This window comes from Serpula lacrymans, assembly GCF_000218685.1.
Source record: "Serpula lacrymans var. lacrymans S7.9 unplaced genomic scaffold SERLAscaffold_10, whole genome shotgun sequence".
Lineage (NCBI taxonomy): Eukaryota > Fungi > Basidiomycota > Agaricomycetes > Boletales > Serpulaceae > Serpula > Serpula lacrymans.
In genome coordinates, this window is record NW_006763299.1 from 1,442,019 (window position 1) to 1,457,361 (window position 15,343).

At 46.4% G+C, this 15,343-nt stretch overlaps 7 protein-coding genes across 7 annotated transcripts; 3 read left to right on the forward strand and 4 right to left on the reverse strand.

Moving 5' to 3' along the window:
* Nucleotides 1-180: 180 nt before the first annotated feature.
* On the reverse strand, nucleotides 181-1,472 carry SERLADRAFT_371963 (uncharacterized protein; the record flags this gene model as incomplete). The annotated part of the gene is made up of 4 exons (XM_007320994.1): nucleotides 181-644; nucleotides 724-1,126; nucleotides 1,192-1,283; nucleotides 1,337-1,472. 4 exons carry the CDS (start codon nucleotides 1,470-1,472, stop codon nucleotides 181-183), a joined length of 1,095 nt encoding a protein of 364 aa, XP_007321056.1.
* A 566-nt stretch (nucleotides 1,473-2,038) lies between these two features.
* SERLADRAFT_440540 (uncharacterized protein) lies at nucleotides 2,039-3,170 on the reverse strand (the record flags this gene model as incomplete). The annotated part of the gene is made up of 3 exons (XM_007320995.1): nucleotides 2,039-2,730; nucleotides 2,787-2,876; nucleotides 3,008-3,170. The coding sequence occupies 3 exons, from the start codon at nucleotides 3,168-3,170 to the stop codon at nucleotides 2,039-2,041; spliced, it is 945 nt and encodes a 314-aa protein (XP_007321057.1).
* A 663-nt stretch (nucleotides 3,171-3,833) lies between these two features.
* On the forward strand, nucleotides 3,834-4,474 carry SERLADRAFT_416958 (uncharacterized protein; the record flags this gene model as incomplete). Its single annotated transcript, XM_007320996.1, has 2 exons — nucleotides 3,834-3,952; nucleotides 4,007-4,474. 2 exons carry the CDS (start codon nucleotides 3,902-3,904, stop codon nucleotides 4,472-4,474), a joined length of 519 nt encoding a protein of 172 aa, XP_007321058.1.
* Nucleotides 4,475-4,814: 340 nt separating this feature from the next.
* SERLADRAFT_440542 (uncharacterized protein) lies at nucleotides 4,815-6,934 on the reverse strand (the record flags this gene model as incomplete). Its single annotated transcript, XM_007320997.1, has 9 exons — nucleotides 4,815-5,090; nucleotides 5,164-5,240; nucleotides 5,298-5,559; nucleotides 5,616-5,699; nucleotides 5,762-6,014; nucleotides 6,090-6,250; nucleotides 6,285-6,550; nucleotides 6,591-6,811; nucleotides 6,864-6,934. 9 exons carry the CDS (start codon nucleotides 6,932-6,934, stop codon nucleotides 4,815-4,817), a joined length of 1,671 nt encoding a protein of 556 aa, XP_007321059.1.
* Nucleotides 6,935-7,488: 554 nt separating this feature from the next.
* Nucleotides 7,489-9,923, forward strand: SERLADRAFT_357303 (uncharacterized protein; the record flags this gene model as incomplete). Its single annotated transcript, XM_007320998.1, has 7 exons — nucleotides 7,489-7,944; nucleotides 8,032-8,122; nucleotides 8,172-8,383; nucleotides 8,672-8,775; nucleotides 8,844-9,069; nucleotides 9,123-9,262; nucleotides 9,316-9,923. The coding sequence occupies 7 exons, from the start codon at nucleotides 7,510-7,512 to the stop codon at nucleotides 9,689-9,691; spliced, it is 1,584 nt and encodes a 527-aa protein (XP_007321060.1).
* A 913-nt stretch (nucleotides 9,924-10,836) lies between these two features.
* On the reverse strand, nucleotides 10,837-11,363 carry SERLADRAFT_473479 (uncharacterized protein; the record flags this gene model as incomplete). Its single annotated transcript, XM_007320999.1, has 1 exon — nucleotides 10,837-11,363. The coding sequence occupies one exon, from the start codon at nucleotides 11,271-11,273 to the stop codon at nucleotides 11,022-11,024; it is 252 nt and encodes an 83-aa protein (XP_007321061.1).
* Nucleotides 11,364-13,686: 2,323 nt separating this feature from the next.
* On the forward strand, nucleotides 13,687-15,300 carry SERLADRAFT_451363 (uncharacterized protein; the record flags this gene model as incomplete). The annotated part of the gene is made up of 1 exon (XM_007321000.1): nucleotides 13,687-15,300. One exon carries the CDS (start codon nucleotides 13,687-13,689, stop codon nucleotides 15,298-15,300), a length of 1,614 nt encoding a protein of 537 aa, XP_007321062.1.
* Between the last annotated feature and the right edge of the window lie 43 nt (nucleotides 15,301-15,343).

Here is a 15,343-nt window from a genome sequence, read left to right on the forward strand (position 1 = left end):
CAAGTGTTTTGAGTTGGCGAGGCACATTGCCTAAGAAGACGAAAGCTCCTATGATGAGGTACTTTGAAGGATAAGTTTTTCGAGTTCGGGTATGTAATGATTCTATGTATTCCTAATTAGATGATAGTACTGCGATAGCGATGTGGTGTTGTATATTCAAGCGTCAACAAAATAAAATGCTCATTGTATCCCTGGTCCAAGTGCTTCCCAAACTAAAAACCCTACTCCCCAAGGACCAACGCGAGCAATCGTACGAAGGAAAGTATATATCCGACGACTCCCATTTGAAGTAGTTGCATGAGGAGTAGTAGGATTGCGGAAAAAATATATCAGACCCTCGTCTCGAAATTTCTTCAAGATCGCGACCGAAGGAGACCGTTCGTTTGGCGAATGTAGAATTCTATCAAGCTGGACAGTCTTTCTTGCCGCGTCCCATGGTCTGCTCAGGACCTCGTAAGCAAGACCAGCGATCGCGCCTCCCGTTACGAGCGTTACCCCATGAACAGTCCGAGGCAGATAGCGCCTAAGACGTTTCTCCTGCTCCCCTTCCGAAGTGATCAAAGGCGTGACACGGTAAGTTGCGCTCTTCATATGTATTGCCACTCTTCGAGTGATTTCGAATATCGCAAAAAAGGCCGCAAAGCCTGCACGGTGTAAGACAAGTTTCAAGTACCTGATCATTAGTTCCCATTGCATGCCAGTGTCAGCGAACGAGTTCCCTACCACATACATCCTTCGCACATCCCCATCCCCAACCATCCCAGCCTCGGCCAGCAGTATCCCTGACTTCTTTGATCCAGTCCCTGACTTGCCTCATCTCCCTGATGGTCTCCTGGTTTCCCATGGATTGCGGAGGTTCTGTACCTCGAAACACTTCCTTCCACGCGCAAGACCAGCTTCTACCCGCAGTCCCTTCGATAATGAGCCGTACGTTTTCGGCAGGTGCAGCAGCCAAAGCTTGCATACCTCCCGCCATAGCTCCTGAAAGAGCGGCGAGAGTAGTAGGGTGAGGACCGAGATGTAGGTCGAGGAAAGTAGATGTTTCCGTGTACGTCGTCCAAAGAACAGTTCCCAGCGCAGCGTTGACTAGCATGGGAGGTATAAAGTGTTTGGGTATCACCATAAACTGGTCGTGGGGGAAAACACTATGAGATGGTGCGGATGGGGAGATGATAAGAACGAAGAAACTACACCTTGCTTCTTTACGAGCGAAACCATGTAGTGCGGGGTCAGAGATGCCCCGTGTAGGGTGGCGAGGCCTCTAAGGGAATGCCAGCCGCTCACTGTAGTCATTCAGTCATTGAGGACAGTTAGATGAATAAAATTGCTTATTCACCCTTAGAAGGCCTGAAAAGACGCACTGGGCGAGAGAAGTATAATGCCATGCCTCTGGTGGCCGTACGCGCCAGTGCTGCATAGACGGAATTTCCTTGACGCTCTTGGGTTGCTGCATCCTCAGCGGTAGTGGACATGCATGCGGGATGTGCTGGCGTATTAATTTACTGGCAACTTGAAGTGCGTGCCAGACAAAAGATATTTGAAGAGACACCTGACCAGAGTCTGACCAGTCGCGCCAGGAACGTGGCCTCCAAAAAGGGTTGCTACTAGCTTGGCTTTTCAACTTAGCCTCAACCTATGATAACATGCTTTCTGTTCGAAAACCCCGGATTCCCTCTCGAATCCCCTTTAGCGCTTTAGGTTAGATAATCGTCAATTTCAACGAATAACCTGACATTAGGCGTAGAAAGTTGAAAATCAAGGCCTTCGATCCGCACCGCGCTCTCACGTCATTGCTTATCGAATGATTCAAACTTGAAAGTGACTTACGCTCACTGGCAGCCCAACCTACGGAATACCACACATCATTCAGTCTGTCACGTCCGCATATCCTGCTCCTTTTGATCCCAGGGTTCGTTCAACTGTGAGTGTTAGGTGTGTTTTTACAACAGGAAGAGGCTTTTCCCGCAACTAAATAAATCTCTACGTTCGCGAAATCATCAAATTACTACACATACATCCACTTCAATATATACCAACTCTAATCCATGTATTTATTTAACACATATGTAAACTGAGTTTTCCATTGCTTATCATAGTCAGTCTTGTTGTAGTTCAAAAGTGAACGGGAAATACAAGCCCGCTCCATCGAAATAATGTCATCAAATCCCGATGTTTCAGGTCTATATTCTGCGCTGGGATCTGGGAATACTACTCCTGCGAACATATGCCGTTTCAAATGGAGCATCTTGTAGTAACGTCCAACAGCACAAATAACGTGTAAACTTTGTTGTTCAGGGTAGGTGCTAAAGACGGCTTTGGCTTGATACACAACTTGCTCCATCATAGTTAGGAATTCAACTTCTGGATCACCGTCGATAGTGTGCGGCTTGACTTCTACAATAAAAGGCACCTGCTCTCGCAGTTTCTCTCCACGACCGGTTCTGGATAAGATAGCGAAATCGGGGATCCTGTACGAGTCTCTGTCCACACGACTGTGAACATTTGACTGGGATAAAGCAACAGATGCTGTCCGTGATGAGAGAGTTAAAGTCGGAAGCGAGGAAAGTGTCGAGCTCAGAATTTCGTCGTTTTCAGAAGCTACTACACCCACGTCTGGTGGAGGAAAGATGCCAGAAGTGGGTGCTGTCCGTGATGAAAGAGTAAAAGTCGAAAGCGAGGAAAGTGTCGAGCTCAGAATTTCGTCGTTTTCAGAAGCTACTACACCCAAGTCTGATGGAGGAAAGAAGTCAGAAGTGGGCTGGTGTGATTAAAAACAAAACCCGTACCTGGAGTATCAGTAAACTGCCACCGTGTGCGAGCTAAAGGAACGACTTGTAAAGGGGGCAGTTTATCACTCGTAGGGTTGGAACCTGAAGCTGAAAAAAAGTTGCAAACTAACGGACCGCAAACTTGGATCTGGCATGAGTATAGGATGGGGACATACACGCATCATCATCAGTTGAATAGTTGAAATGAAATTAGCGCTGGGGTGCAACACTGAGCTGACGCCTGGATGTACTCCGTCCAAAAGTAAGCCAAGAAAGGGCAACATTCCACGGCTCATATAATAAATGTTCCTGCCCGCGCGTGCACTCGGCTGCTTCAAAGGCAGGGACCAAGGTAGCAATATGATCTTTGAGAGTCAGTCCAATTTTCGTGTGGTTAGGCATAGTCTGTAAGGCAAACAATAAACGCGTAAAATATCTGTGTGAAGTATTGCATTGCTTACTGTGTTGAAAAGACAAAGGAGAATGTCAATGATTACAGGAAAATTCTGTCACTTACGTAGGTTTTGGATGGCACATTTTCTAACATATCATTTACTCATCCAAGGTAATTTTAGAAAAGAACGTTTAGAACAGATTGGGAAAGAAGGGATTCAACAAACAGGAGGACAGAGCCAGAAGATTATCGGAGTTGATTGGTATTCCAAGTAGGGGAAAAGGTTTCTGGAACCAACCTGTTAAAAGCCAAGAAGTTTCTTGTGTATGGCTTAATGGTTGGCTACTCGAGAGTATTTGACGGCTGGGTGCAGTCAAAAGGAGAAGGAACATAATTCCGAATACGGATAGACTACACGAGGTGGCATTTCACCCAAACTGAGGGAAGAAAAGGATTCGAAAAAAGCCCAGAACAGTAATTTCTGTTGGGACCCTTGACTTGCGGTTCATGACGAGGAAAAGAATATCAGAAAATAGGCACAGAACAATGCCTGTCCACAATCATCTCATTCACAACCTTGAAGCCCCCTCTGTGAAAATGTGGCCAGCCGGCCTATTGGCACCACAGTGTTGACAACTTGCTCGACAACTTGAACAAAACTTACCCCATTATCACGCTGGTACCGTAATACTCGCCCAGCCTTTCACCCATCGTGCATTCACTGTCAGACAGCTCTTCCATGTCTACCTTTCCTTATCCTTTTGACCCCAAGCATCGCATGGGTCTCAAAGTAAGCAAACAACCTGGCACATCTGCTTTATTGAGTGCATATCTGTACAATTAGGACTATCACATGACTAAAGACTTCGACTACTTCTATGACTTGCCCGAGAGCTTGTTTCCTGCCAAAGCCCCTTACAATCGGCCTCCCATGTTCCACTTTGGCTATCCTGCAGATCTCGCAAAGGTCGAAAAGTGGGCACGCGAGCATGGCTTTACCAACGACATGATCAAGGCAATAGTCGGAGAGGATGATGTCACGGTCGAAGATTTCCAACGCATGGTCAGATTGGCCACAGTAAGGTTTACGTGCAGAGAGGCCACCAAGATAGCTGGTTTTCCGGTTAAGATCACGTATGGCCGAAGGAAAGGTGCAGCTTTCTGGCTCGTTTCGCTTTTTACCAATATACTGCCACGTGAAAGCCAAACTGTACCCCTGGTCGTGATGGAGATATCTGAAAAGCTTGCGGGAGGGCCACCGAACTGGTATCTGGATGCTACACGGTTCTATTGGAACTGGCTTAACATATAGGTAAGTACTTTTTTTTACTCGCGTGTATTGTCGTTAACAGACTGGTCGAGTCAGAACTCGGTCCATCAAAATTAAGCTAAATTCAAGTCAATAACTGTCGTTGGAATTCATTATGTTTATGCTGTCTCGTTACGCTCTTTGTTCCTTTCTCAAACATGATATGTATGTATTCAGAATTTCAACATCATGACCCAGGCCACGCCCAACCAAACATGCTTATGAGTGAGTCTCTGGCTAATACTTAAATATCCTCACGTCTGAGTGAGTTGGTGCAAAAGTGAAAATTGTAGTATATGAACCTGCATCAAAAATATCGCGGTGTATTCCATATGGTAAAGGGCTAGAAATGAAATCCGTGCGAATGGCCCCTTGGTCCTCCTCCGAAATTGGAGTAGGAATATGAATGCCCGCCACCCCCTCCTCTGCCAAAACCTCCGCCATGCATCTGGGCGAATACCTCTGCAAAATCCATCGGATTCATACCGCCCATACCGCCCATTCCAGAATCGTTCTGGCCGTCTTCATCTTCGCCCATATCGTATCGTTGTCGCCGCTGGGGATCAGACAGAACGGCGTTTGCTTCTACTACCAACTTGAATTTCTCTTCGTCTCCTCCCTAAATGACATTGTTGATATTATTCATATATATATGTTCAGCTAAAAAAAAAAAAAAGGGAGGCGACACATACCTTGTCTGGGTGGTGTTTTAAACTTTCTCTGCGGTAACCTTTCTTTATTTCTGCCTCCGAGCAGTCTCGGGGTATACCTAGGTGGCAGGCCGCCGTGAATGTTTAATGATGGCACAACTACATAGCTGCCTTACCGAGAATTTTATAGTAGTCTTTCGTCTTGCTCCGCTTGAGCGCAGCTTCGGCCTTCTTGAGCTCCACTTGAAGAGCACGCACTTCAGCGTCGCTACCTTCAAACCCGGCTTGCTCTATTGATGTTTTAAAATCCGCTACCGCCGCATCGAATTTTTCCAAGTGTAGATTAATGCGAGCTCGAGTGCGAAGAGCTTTGAAAGACGTTGGTAGCAATTTCAAAGATTCCTCTGTATCTACTAGAGCGTCTTCATGGCGTGATAGCTGACCTCAGGTTAGGAGATGAAAGGTATTAACCACCTTTTCTTGAATATACGCACCTTGACTAGTGTTGTGGCACGGTTTGAAAGTAGCGTTGCACGGATCTGTCCACCTTTTCCCTCTTCTTCTGAATTACCTATTCTCTAATAAAATCATATCAGCCTCGAATAAGCAGTAATTTTTAGAAAAACGTGTATAGTAATACCTCCAAGGTCTCGGTGTACTTTTCGATCGCTTCTTCTAATCTATTTGATTTGAAAGCTTGATTACCTTCTTCTTTGAGTCTTTCCACATCTTTCACACGTTTTCTTAGCCGCTGTGCAGGTTCATGTGCTGGATCTAATCGCAGGGCTGATTGCACATGCTGAAGGGCTTGAGGTAATTTACCGCATAAGAAAAATACTAACCCCCGAAGAGCTAGCACTTCCGGCGAGTTGGGCTCAAGTCGATATGCATCACTAGAAAGAAAGATATGTCGGCAAATGTTCGCTATCATTGTATACCAAACAACCTTGTTGCGTAAAACGACATACTTTGCGGCAATGTTGGCTGCTTCCCAACTTCCCCTGGCCAGTTCAAGTTCCACTCTCGACAAACGCCACTCCGTGGGTATCTCACCACCTTCTCCGTCAATACTTTGCAAGCATTTATCGAGGGCCAGTCGTGCCATACCCCATTCCATGCCAAGTTCTTTCTTGATGCCTTTTAGTTGTTCCATCAGATAGTACTCGCGCTGGCGTTTTGCAATTTTGGCTTTGTGGTTCGAGGGCCAGGACCGTGCGCAAAGTTGATAGAGCAGGAGAAGAAGATCCTAGGGCAAATTGACAACGAGCAAGGCGGATGAGGGTTTTAGATGACGGAGATTCGGCCTGGAGAGTAGCTGCTTGCTGACAGTCGCTCAGCGCCAGTCGGAAGCGCTTCAATGCCATGTATGAGGCAGCACGGTTTGTCAGGAAGGCTGGCTCAGAAGGATTCAAATCTGGCACAACATGCGCTAAACAACGATATGCGATGAGGATAAAGAGGAGGCGCACCGATGGCTTTGGTATACAAATCGATAGCTTCTCCATATCGTTTAGCTTTGAACGCAACATTACCTTCCTCTTTACGCTTTTCCGCTTGTGCAGTATTGTTGGCCGGCTTAGCTGGTGCTGATGGTGAAGCTACCGCAGGTTTGAGAGGTGAGGGGGGAGGTGAGGATGGTCCGTCAGACTTTATTGGGCTCTGCGGAGGATCTATTATTATTTGTTCATCTCTACAAACGCAGGGTGAGAAAAGGATGGCTTTCAGAGGTGACTTGTACAAACTTGGTGACCCCATTGACCCCATTGGCCTGAGTTTGCTTTTTCTTTGCCTGCTTGTTCTTCTTGTTAGTCATCGTCTTGCCGGTATCAGGTGATGAGATAAGTCAAAAAAAAGCGTAGAGGCGCGTGGTATAGATCCAAGCCAGACAGAAACCGCTATTTTGTTCCCTTACGTTTTCAAAGCTGCAGATTGAAAATTGCAGGGGAAATGAGGGATGCACGCTGCAGTTGAGGTGTAGCGTCTGCCGACCACAGCACGTAAGTTATGGTTAGGGTTCGGTGCCGTAACTAGTGCCGATATCCGATAGCAGGACTTGCCCAGCGAGCAACGAAATGCAAGTTACTTTTGTTACAGTACAACATCAGCTTTCTCCCAAAAGCATCTATTCCAGCTACGCCTCTTTTGTTGTAAACGCTAGCCAGTGTCTTTAGAGGAGCGCCGCCATTCAATTGTACTGCGTCGTATTGCCTTGCTTGTACCAGTATACTTCGCTCGGGCCCGCAAGTCCACTGCCTTCAGCAAAGAAACTGCTGCGACATGGACTACACGACAAAATCACTAACGCCAATGAAGACTTCATACAATGGCCCCGTCGACAAAGCCCAATTCTCTCCAACGCTGCGCGATATTACCTCGTCCACCCTTTATATGCCAATAGCAACTCCTCCTACTCCAGCTCCTTCGCCGCGTCCATTTTCCACATACGACTCCTTCTCTCAGAATGCTGCTACAGCGTCCTACGAACCTGCTCACCTTTCTCGAATCGAGTTCGCCAACCTGGCCTCGTCTGGTCCCGCCGCTCGCCGACGCTATCTCGTTTCACTCTTAAACGACTGCACCACCTCCGAATTGCTATACATCTCAAGCTATATTATCCCTATGCTCAAACGGGATTTCCTGAGGGAACTACCACCCGAAATTGCTTTCCACATACTGAACTTCGTTGATGATCCTCGAACACTCTCCAGAGCCAGCCAGGTGTGCAGACGCTGGAACACCTTGATATCAGACGATTGGCTATGGAAGAAGATGTGTGAATCCCATCAATTCAACCTGGATTCAACTTCAAGGAAGAATATCCGCGTTGATGATATTGACGACCTGATGGAAGCCAAGCACGAAGTCGCTGCGTCATCGGCGGATCATGCATCGGTTGTGTCTATTCAGAAGCGACGAGATTACGGACAAGACTCTGACCACGATGGGCTAGCTCATACTAAGTTCTCCTATCGTAAACATTTTCAGAGTGCCTATGCTACCAGTACGTGACTCAATTTTGTCTCATGTAATATTCTATAATATATCCATAGCGTCAAACTGGCGCCGAGGAGGCCGCATATTGCGCGCACATCGAGTACCTATCGTCACTCCCAGCAATGGCGTGATAACTTCTGCTGCAATGGACGCGGACTGGGTCGTAGTGGCCCTCACCAGCAATCACATACACATCTTCAATGCCACAACAGGCGTCTTGAACCGTACACTTACTGGCCATGAACAAGGCGTGTGGGCTGTCCATTTAGTTAGCCACAGTGGATACTGGCAAGGTGAAGAAGAGCCCAACCAGGCTCATCAAACTTGGGGTCACAGAGGAACATCAGAAGTTCCAATGCAGGAGGGTGACATGTCCACGCATGGAAATGAACATGATGATATGACGCCGAATGGCACAGACCCAGAAGAAGCACGAGAACAATACCACAACCTATCTCAGCCTATGCTTGTCGCTTTAGGACTCGACGAAGGCAGACCTCGAGTTTCACCCCCTAAGGGCTCACACAGTTCACAGAATACGAATACGCGAGGAAAGCTTAGTGACGTCTGTTCTGCTTCGGAAGGGTGGGGTCAACCCAATTCCCTCCTAGTTAGCGGAGGTTGTGACAAAGTTTTAAGGGTATGGGACGTGAAATCGGGGTGGGTAACTGACACGGTCTGTGTTCGTGTGAGTGACATTAATGTTTTTTTTTTTCCTTTGCACACAGACATTGCATTTACGTGCTGCGAGGGCATACATCAACTATCCGGTGCATCAAAGTGTTGCATAATCGTCCAATAGCTGTCACAGGTTCTCGGGATTGGACGTTGAGAGTGTGGGATATACAGCGCGGTCGAATGTTAAGATTATTACAAGGGCATCAGCAGAGTGTGCGATGCTTAGACGTATGTGGTAATAGAGTTGTTAGTGGTAGCTATGATACCACCTGCCGTGTAAGTACAACCCGTCTGCCTTCCCTTAGAAATGTTCCTCATCTTTCACTTAGATCTGGAACGTTGATACCGGAGAATGCTTACACGTGTTAGAGGGACACATGCACCAGCTGTACTCAGTTGCTTTCGATGGCGTGCGGGTTGCTTCTGGAGGCTTGGATACCACAGTACGCGTATGGGACGCTGATACTGGGTAACTACACCTCTTATTCATTCAGTAAATATGGCTGATTATGAGCTCTTCAGGGAATGCATCGCTCTTCTACAAGGACACACCGCTCTTGTATGTCAGCTCCAGCTTTTCTCCGACATGCTCGCCACAGGCGGATCGGACGGTCGCGTGATCACGTTTTCACTCTCGACGTTCACCACGCTACAGCGCATCGCTGCGCACGATTCGTCCGTGACGTCCCTCCAATTTGACCAGCACTTCCTTGTGACTGGCGGAAACGATGGTCGCGTGAGACTATTTGAGACGCTCACTGGAAACTATATCCGAGATCTAACTGAGCGGTGTGAAAGTGTGTGGAAGGTTGTACATAAGAATGGGATTTGTGCTATTATGTGTAAACGGGCTGGTAAGACTGTGATGGAGATCTGGAGCTTCAACCCGAGGGAATAGCAGAGTCAAAGTTATCTATGGGGTGTCTTTCTAGCTTTCTTTCTTTCTTTCGTATTGGATAGGATAATGTATCACGAGTATAGCACATTGTTGTAGTACGTTTACCTGACTAGTGTAGACTATCTTCTGGGTAATGATTGTCACCCTGCTTTTAGTGGCAGTTATAAAGAACGCCATGGACAATCGATTTTTTCGACATAGAGTCGTATAACGATAATTTTTTCTTTTGCTCAGTGTCACTAGATCCCACGACGATATTCTAAGATATCGAAACTCGAATTATGATATTGTAAATACGTCCAATAACCATTGCAGATCGTATTTCGGCAGGTGTTAGCCAGATACTCATAAGCACGTTTTGAATGTTATGTTGAAATTCTGGATACACACATATTACATTTGAGAGAGGAATAGAGAGCGTGAGCGTGACGAGACAGCATGAACATAGCGAGTCTAACGACAGTTATTGGCTTGAATTCAACTTGACTTCAGTGGACCAAAGTTCTAAGTTGATCAGTCTGTTAACGACAATGTACGCGAATGAAAAACGATGCATCTACTTACCTATATTTTACCTATATATTAAGCCAGTTCCAATAGAACCGTGTCGCATCCAAATACCAATTCGGTGGTCCCCCCGCAAGTTCTTCAGATATCTCCATCACAACCAGCGGTACAGTTTGCCTTTCACGTGGCTGTATATTGGTCCAAAGCGAGACCAACCAGAAAGCTGCACTTTTCCTTCTGCCGAGTGTGATGTTGACTGGAAAACCAGCTATCTTGGTGGCCTCCTTGCGTGTAAACCTTACTAGGCCCAATTCGAGCATCCATTCGAAATCTTCGGCCGTAACACCATTTTCTCCGACTTTTGCTTTGATCGAGTCGTTGGTGAAGCCATGCTCGCGTGCCCACTTTTCGATCTTTGCAAGGTCTGCGGGATAGCCAAAGTGGAACATGGGAGGTCGGTTGTAGGGGGCTTTGGCAGGAAACAAGTTCTCGGGCAAGTCATAGAAGTGGTCGAACTCTTCAGTCATGTGATAGTCCTTAGGAGTTGTTTGTATTTAAGAATTATATACAATTACATTCAATAAAACAGATGTAGTACCAAGTTGTTTGCTTGTACTTACGTTCAGACCCATGCGATGCTTGGGATCAAAAGGATACGGAAAGGTAGGCATGGTAGAGTTGTCTGAGGGTAAATGCACGATGAGTGATTAAAGGCTAGGCAAATATTGCGGCCTACGTGATGAAGGGGAGAAGTTTTGCTGTAGAATACTTGGATTGAACCTATAAACCGCCTAAAACGGTCGCGTTTATGTCACCATTGTTGTTATGTTGCCGATGGGCCGGCTGACCACCGTTTCACAGAGGTGGCTTCATGGTTGTGAACGAAATTGTGGACAAGCATTGTTCTGTGCTTTCTGTGCCTATTTTCTGATGTTTCTTGCCTCGTTATGAACCGGAAATCAAGGATCCCAGCAGAGATTACTATCCTGGCTTTTTTCGAAGCCTGCCTTCCCCTAGTTTGGGTGAAAAGCCACCTGGAATTATGTTCCTTCTCCTTTTGACTGCACCCAGACATTGAATTATCTCGAGTGACTCACCATCAAGCCATACACAGGACCTTCAAGTTGCAAGTTGGGTTTGAGAGTGTCCTCTCAGCCATCGTACGCTGTCACGGATACTGTGACTGTAAACTGGTTGCTGGGAATAATCGCGGGAGACAAATTTTTTGGAATTTAAAAGCCCACCGTTTCCATATTTTTCTCCGCGGCGGGCGCGAGCTTGAGCCCAAGTAATTCAATGCCTGAGTTTTCTGAATACTGAGGAAACTTCTTGGCTTTTAGCGGGTCGGTTCCATACACCTTTCCCCTGCTTGGAATGCCAACCACCTCCGATAATCTTCTGCCTCTTGTTACAATTTCTATTCCTTTTATGGACTACTCATTTTTCTTTACTCATTGGCTATACCATCGGACCAATGTCTCATTTCCTTCACGTACATTTCTGTTTTCTTCGCAGACTGCATTGCCTAGTATAGTAGTTAGCCCTCAACAGGCAAGCCTCCCCTAGATAGGACCTAACTCCTATCACTGATCCTATTTCCTATAAATACCCTTGTAACGGTAGTGGTATTTCTTCAATACAATTCTATGCAGTTTACACTTACAAAGCTAGACTCCTAAGATCAGACTTCTACCCAGAAGAAGACCAACTCTCGTTGGAAGAACTCTACTCAGAACTATGTCCTCGAACTTGTCTTCGGATAAGTCTCTTTGAACCCTGGATGAATCCTCAGACTTTGTTAAGCACTTTGTGCGTAACACCTCTATCCTCGTGCTGTCCTCGTGTTTGTTAGCTTCCTCCTTTTGCAATCTGTTCGAAATGTTCCTTTCCAAAATTAACCTGGATGAGTCAATGTATGTTAGAAAATGTGTTACAATAGCACAATTTTTGGACCTTCCCTTCATTTTCATTCTCCGCTTTAACCTCGTATACTTTAGCTTTCACACATGGTGCCACGCGGCACTTCCCCTTTTGTTCAAAACTCCTCTTTCTCGTGCCGCATTGCCTTCTTCTTATTTTAGATATAACTCTCTCACACAGTGGAGCTGGTCATGCGGGCTAGGCCCCATGACATCATCAGCCACTGACTTTATCAACTGTACAGTACATAAGTACAAACACTCTGTATTAGTATATATACCCCAATAGATCCAGGAAACTCCTTAGCGAGTCCTCCTATTGTTTACCAACAAACTCTCTGCAGCTTAAGGGGAAACCACTCCCCTATCATTACCTTTATAGTGTGTTCTTGTGTGTGCCAGAGTAACTAACTCTTGGTTGTTACAAAATGTTCTGTCCAAAATCTATATAAGTCGCTAGATTTGTTCTGTAGTCACCGCCATTCTGTCCGCATCATGATCATCTGTTTCAGCACCATAAACAGTGCAGTATCTCTTTTTACACCGGTATTTTCACGCACTTATTGTTTGCCTTACAGATTATTCCTCCAATCAACTACACAAAAATTGGAGTGACCCTCGAAGATCATATTGCCCCGTCCCTGCCCTTGAAGTGAGCGGAATAGATCAGATTCCATGGTTCATATAGAAGATGTTCCTATTATATGAGCCTTGGAATCTAGCCCTTTCCTAACTCACTTTTGGATGAAGTACACCCAACCCCACCTGCAGGCTTGGTGCTGCAACGTCAATTTTACTTCAACTTTTCATCTGCTCCGGTGCAGAATATCAAACTCAAGCACCAGATTTGGACAGTATTTTTCCAACGGAGCGGAGCGACACTGCTCATTTACTTTTGAAGCAGAATGACACTGGCTACACTGACTAGCATGAGCATTGGAAAGGTCAGTTCACATATGTGTTAAATAATTACGTAGACTAGAGTTGATGAATACCGAGATGCATACAATGGCGGGTAGCTTGAAAGCATGGTTTCATGACTAGTAAAATGGTGATTTTTGCAAACGTAGAAATTTATCCAGTTGGCATGCCCCCTGTTGTAAGAACACTGCATCCATCTTTTTTGGGGGACTGCTCAGCGCTCTAGATAACCCACGTAAAGATGTAAAAAATAAATGGCCAACGTGGGGATCGAACCCAAGACCTTCGCGTTATTAGCACGACGCTCTAACCAACTGAGCTAGTCGGCCTTGCCTTGACGCCACTCGTGTCATTGCACGTTCGGCTTATCCTCCCTCCACTGTTAGCCGCCTGAACTCGAAGTTCTTTCTTTTTCTTTCAACTTACCTTGATATACAAAAGCATTTCACCAATCTTTAATTGGACTCTGTATCTTTGTAAGTTTTTCATTATTGATCTGATCTTGAGAACTTAAGTTGTCGTCCTGCCACTGGCGAACTGCCCACCTTCACACTTCCCAGCGTGTAATAGCCTGCCCTCGTGCTAAAAACCATTTCTTTCCCGACCCGCCATTCTTACCATTAAAGCACACCCAACGTGCCCATTGCGATGTCAACGACATCGTTCCAATCTCCTTCAGTCACCCTCGAAAAGGGCTCGTACCGCATGAGAGCACCTCGCAGACTTTATACCCCGTCGAAGCAAAGGGCCCTCAAAAGGCTACCAGACCCCTTGACGCAAGACAAGAAACTCGCCATACTCATCGTACTTCTCACCTCTGCAACGCTCGCTTGCTTTGGAACCGCCTACTACCTATTCACGACGAGGTGGAGATCCAAACCTGTTCCTCCCACTCTTGAACATGAAGCTGATAATTTCATTCAAGTCGTCCCATATGACACTTTGCAGACGCGTTACGCCGAGTTGCGACACGACCCCCACGCAAAATTTCTGGCCTATTTCCCTCACAGCGGATTTCACAACCAGCGCATCGCGTTTGAAAATGCGCTTGTATTATCTCGTCTTCTGAATCGCACTTTACTCGTCACTCCAGTTCGTCTGGGCGATAAACCGATCCGATACGTCCAGTTCGATACGCTGCGACGTTTTCTATCACAGTCTGGGAAGGAAGGTCTTTTCCACTGTGCAGATGTTGGAACACATGTATCTACTCCTGAAGAATGTCTTGATTATTTTGACTACACTCTGATACCTTGGAATTGGTTGGTAGATCTATCTGAAATTCGATCGCGTCAATCACTTCTCGAAGTCGGGAACGCGTCAACCGCTTGGCTTCAAGAAAATCTTGGTATTTCTAGCAAGGATACTCTGACGCTTCGTGATACTGGTCCATATGACTATCGCTTTCTGGACTCGATCATGGATATATCACCTTCGAAGGACAAGTATCTTCACTCTGTATATATACCTACACTCGCACGCGCCCAGGAACGGCTCCTACAAGTTGGAACACTATTTGGATCCTCACGGCTCCGATTGAAGCTCGAAGCCAGCGTAAGTATACGCCGAGACATTCGACGAAGTATGGCCTTTGCGAATCCTGCTCTGACTGGCGTGGCTGATGCCATACACGACGCTCTTGGCAACTCGTATATTGGTGCGCACCTACGTGTTGGAGACGGTCATTTTCAGCACGAAGGTGAGACAAACGCAAGGATCATCTGGTGGAAACTAGTCCACCAGGTACTCAAATTCGACCTGCAAGAGACCCTCGCTCTTGAACGTCAACTGATTGACGCTGATGGCGATGACGAACTGGAGCCGCCTGAACTATTGCCAGATCTTCCAAGCTTGCGTGTTCCCCATCCTCCTCTGCCACCTTTTCCAGAAGCCTTTTCGTTTGATCTAACCTGTCGTGGTGAATTGCACCCGGTATCACCTTTCGCGCGGTTGAACATCCCACTATTCATCTCTACGGACTCGCCCGAACCCAAGACTGATCCCGTGTTCTCGAGGTTCTTTAACACTTTCCCATGCATCTTCTTTCTTTCCGATTTCCATTCTGAGACAGCTTCTTTGGGGAGACTTAGAAACGAATATGACCAAGTACAGATGACCAAGTTTTTGATACCGTTCATGGATGCTATGGTCGTCGCGAACGCGCGAGAAATAGTGGTTACTGACGGGAGCACTTTCAGTAGGTTCGTGCAGGATGTGTTGTGGAGGACGTATCACGGGTTTGAGATTGTGCAAAGGGGATGAAAACTCTCAGTCTCGCCCAAGATACCGTGACTTTGTGGCGCTC